This window comes from Charadrius vociferus, unplaced genomic scaffold (genome assembly GCF_000708025.1).
Source record: "Charadrius vociferus isolate BGI_N301 unplaced genomic scaffold, ASM70802v2 scaffold259, whole genome shotgun sequence".
NCBI lineage: Eukaryota > Metazoa > Chordata > Aves > Charadriiformes > Charadriidae > Charadrius > Charadrius vociferus.
The window spans coordinates 8,945,201-8,949,039 of NW_009661368.1; the positions used below are offsets into that span (position 1 = coordinate 8,945,201).

At 46.3% G+C, this 3,839-nt stretch overlaps 2 protein-coding genes across 3 annotated transcripts in view; one reads left to right on the forward strand and one right to left on the reverse strand.

Moving 5' to 3' along the window:
- Positions 1 to 417, reverse strand: part of TUBB1 (tubulin, beta 1 class VI) — a 3,505-nt gene extending 3,088 nt beyond the window's left edge. The window contains exon 1 of one of the 2 annotated variants that reach the window (XM_009893466.1): positions 270 to 417. In XM_009893466.1, coding sequence (XP_009891768.1) covers positions 270 to 326 — 57 coding nt within the window. In that variant the 5' untranslated portion in view covers positions 327 to 417. The remainder of the gene's footprint in view (positions 1 to 269) is intronic. The other variant, XM_009893467.1, reaches the window with a different exon arrangement.
- A 2,393-nt stretch (positions 418 to 2,810) lies between these two features.
- Positions 2,811 to 3,839, forward strand: part of CTSZ (cathepsin Z) — a 6,329-nt gene continuing 5,300 nt past the window's right edge. Inside the window, exon 1 of the mRNA XM_009893594.1 lies at positions 2,811 to 2,841. Coding sequence (XP_009891896.1) covers positions 2,811 to 2,841 — 31 coding nt within the window. The remainder of the gene's footprint in view (positions 2,842 to 3,839) is intronic.

Here is a 3,839-nt window from a genome sequence, read left to right on the forward strand (position 1 = left end):
CAGGAATGCTCTGGAGCACTTTTAATCAGTGTGCCATAGTTCTTGCAGATGTTTCATTCTTTGACGGTCTTAACAGTAACCTTCGCATGAGGAGCAAGCCCATCTTATGACTTTCCCATCAAAATACTCATGTTCACCGCTAACGTGCCATGCATCCTACTACTGAGTTAACCAAGTAATTGTTCCCCAAAAGCCCCCATCCATTAACGATGACCTGCTGCCACTGATAGCACTTACAACTAATGACCAATATTGAAAAGAGACCTTACCTTAGCTCCAATTTGGTTCCCACACTGCCCGATCTGAAGATGCACAATTTCACGCATTTTGTGTAGCTTAGGCCTGTTGGTGGCTAAACCAAACCCAGGCTTCCTAGTCGCAGTCCTGGGCACGAGCTCTCTTTCTGCTGCTGCTGTATCAGCTACACGCAGTGCGGTCCGCCCCGAGGGGCCTTTTTATACCAGTGGGACTGTAGCTCAGCCAGCGTGGGGAGTAGCCCGCTCCTGGGGCTGCTCCGCAAAGCACCTCGCAAGGAGGCAAAGTGCCTCTTCGCTGCCCGGGGACGGGGTACGGGTACATTACTGAGTGGATTGGAAAAGAAAAGTGTCACACGCACCCCCTTACAACTCATTCCAGTTCTCTGTGCGGCAAACAGCGTGACTCATGAATATCTGTGCACATTGTATCTGTGTTTCATTATTTTATACATTTTATATGTACAAATACCTATCCATATATAGAGATTATAGCCTAAAATGAGTGAACTTAATTTATTAAGTACATGTGCTTCTGCCACATAATTTAAATATCATATGCATCGTACAGGACAACAGTCATCATAAAAACAATAACTTTTGAGCAGTAGCCCTCCTATAATCACATCATTCAGCACATTGCCAGGCAAATTTGCAGTGCACTAATAAGCATCATTCTCAGTCTCTAACTGTGTGAAGGAGGGGTAACAGGACAGGATCAGTAACAAAAAAACCACTCTGTAAAATACAACACTGCACTCTCAGTGATGTGTGTTCCTTAAGCATTTAATAAGAATCCATCAGTTCCAGCCAATCTAAAATCTGAACCACCTTGTGACTAACTCGCACAGATGGTCTCTCTCTTCCCTTCTCTCTTTCTCTCTCTTCCTTTCCTGCCATGAAGAAATACAGTATTTCTTATTTTTCTTATTTTCTTATATCTGAGATGTAGTATTTCAGAACTTGCCAGGCAAATGCCAGAGGTGAAACCCCAGTTCCACTGACGCTAACTATAGAGTTCACTGTGTGAAATGTTTCACTGCATTAAAGGAAACGATGCACGGCTGAGCAAAACATGACACAGCCGTGTTGCCTGCTGATAAACAGGACTAATATCACTGAGCAACAGAAACCCAGAATGGGCTGTCTTCTGGAAGCTTATATTAGTTTTATTACATGTCAGATGACTGTCAGTGCTTTGCAAGTGTTCCTTTTAAGGACAGGAAAAGGAACTATAATTAGGAAAGCACCTTAAATTATTTTGTACAAAAAGATGACAGTGGAAGGACTTGACTCACTGAAAGTAACTACTTCATGGGTTGCTAGAGATAAGGAATCTCTGAGCTTCCATATTGTTCCAAAAGAAAAATCAGCTTATTCCAGACTTCCCTGCCACAGATGACTTCCATTTCTTCACCAGCCAAGGGAGGAACAGACAACTGCTCCTAAGACAAAGCTTAGCACCAGAAATGCATGGCAAAAAAAGAACTAGTGAACATTCTGTCATCCTCTGCCAAGGGATGAGCCGTCCTCAGTAGGGAGCAATAAAAGCAAGACTTTAAATTCAGGTAGATTGATTTTGTTTCCTTAAAACACAATAGTTTTATAATTTTCCAAAGAATAAGTATTCTCTAAACAGTTTAGTTTACTTAGCAAGACAACATAACAGTTACGTTCCATCGTCACGTTGTAGATATTTCCCACAATGGCAGTGGATATCTTCTACAATTTCCTAGGACAAAATTCTGGAAAGGTTATTTGGACATTTGCTTTGAAAGCAAACTTCATTTTATTCATGCACATTTCATAATTGTTTTCTGCAGTTACGCTTAGCTAAAAGTTGCAGTGCAGTTCTGAGTTGTATATGCAATTGCTGCACTCTGAATGGGAGCTGCATTGGCACAATGTCAGAGCTACGACAGCAAATAAATACTACTTATAATATTCAATGCATTAATCTACAATAGCCACAATCTATGAAGTACCTGAAGATGCTAATTCACGGTCAAAAAAATTTGGCAAAATAATTTCAGCAGTAAATATACTCCAACTCTAACCATTCTATGATTCTATATTCACAAGCAAAGACAAAAAAAGGGAAATTAAATAAATATGCAATCACTTAACATTGGGTTTTCTCTTGCTAAAAATAGTTCCCTGGAATCATGTACCTCCTCTGAAGCACTTCCTAACAGAGTCTGAATGGTTATGTCCCACCACACTCAGTGCCTGAGGTGCTGTGTGCAGCGGAGATGGGTTTGTGCCTCTTTTCCCCCTCCTCCCCAAACTGCAGCTCCGTCAACCCCCGACCCTGCCTTTGTGCCGGACGTGGTGTACGGAAGGCGCGTTGCTCTGCGGGTTTTGTTTGCAGGCCTGCTGTCGCCGAGCTCTGAGACAGCTCAAGCCCGGAGCTGCCCACGGCGCTCCCGGCCATCACACAGGAGCTGCCGCGGACGAGTGCTGTGAGCGTCGCAGCCAGGAGCTGCTGGGGTCGGGGGACCTGTGGGGACGCGGAGCAGCCTGGCCCTGGGCACAGCTATTCCCCCCTGTCCCGCCATGCCTGTTATCGGGCTGCCCACCGCCCCAGGTACCAACGCCCCGGCACTGGGCGTAAGCTAAGGCTGCGAACAAGCCAGGCTTTTTTGGTTACTGGGGTTTTTTTTGCTTCTGCTTTTCTCGGTTGATGTTTTTTTTTTAATGCCACCACAGAACCCACTGGCAACAAACACGCATGCGCCAGGAGGCATTCACCGATACTTTTTTTTTCCTATGGTTTGCTTGGGGGGAACTAGCTTGCCACAGCAGCAAAGCAGACTGCTGAGAAGAAAGCCGATTCAGTTTGAGATACGCCTGGCTACAGCGCACCAGGTACTTTGAGTGGGACCTGTGAACGGTCACCCGACGAGCTGATGCTAGCCTCAACTAATCTGGGGTACATCAGGAATGCTGCCAAAAACCTGTTGCACTCAGCAGGCAATAAAGACTGCCCGCTTCACGCTTTCAGTTCACTCGGTAAGAAAAACTATTTAAAGACCGCCTCCCTCCGTCTGGCAGGAGGGCCAAAGCAGTTACCGTCAGCGTAATGAGCCCGTATGTTTAAACCAATATGTCTCAGTACAACCAGCGTAGACAACCGAGCAGCTCGTTACCTTCCCCGCACCGCAGGTCTGCGAGCCGGCAGAAACGGGGCTTTCAGCATGGGAATTCACCTGCCAGGCCGTGCCTCGCCTGGGCCCCACTGCCACAACCGCGGCTACTGCTGCGTTTGGATCGTTTGATGGGTTGCCCGGGTCGCTGCACGGCGGCCAGGCCGCTCTGGCGCTGCTGTCCATCTTGGCCCATTGGTTCTCAGGACCTCAGCGTCCCCATCATGATGTGGGGCTAATAATGCCTTTTATAGAGTGCTGAGAGCCAAGGAAGAAAAGCTACGAGGGAAGAACTGGCTGTGGTTTACTAAATGTGTTTACCAAACACGCAAGCGCTAGCCAATGTGTGGAAAATAGACACTAGCAGTCCACCCACCCAGACCTTCTGCCGGAAATGAGAAAACTATCTTTACTATTGATGAAGTCTTGTAGCAGGTAA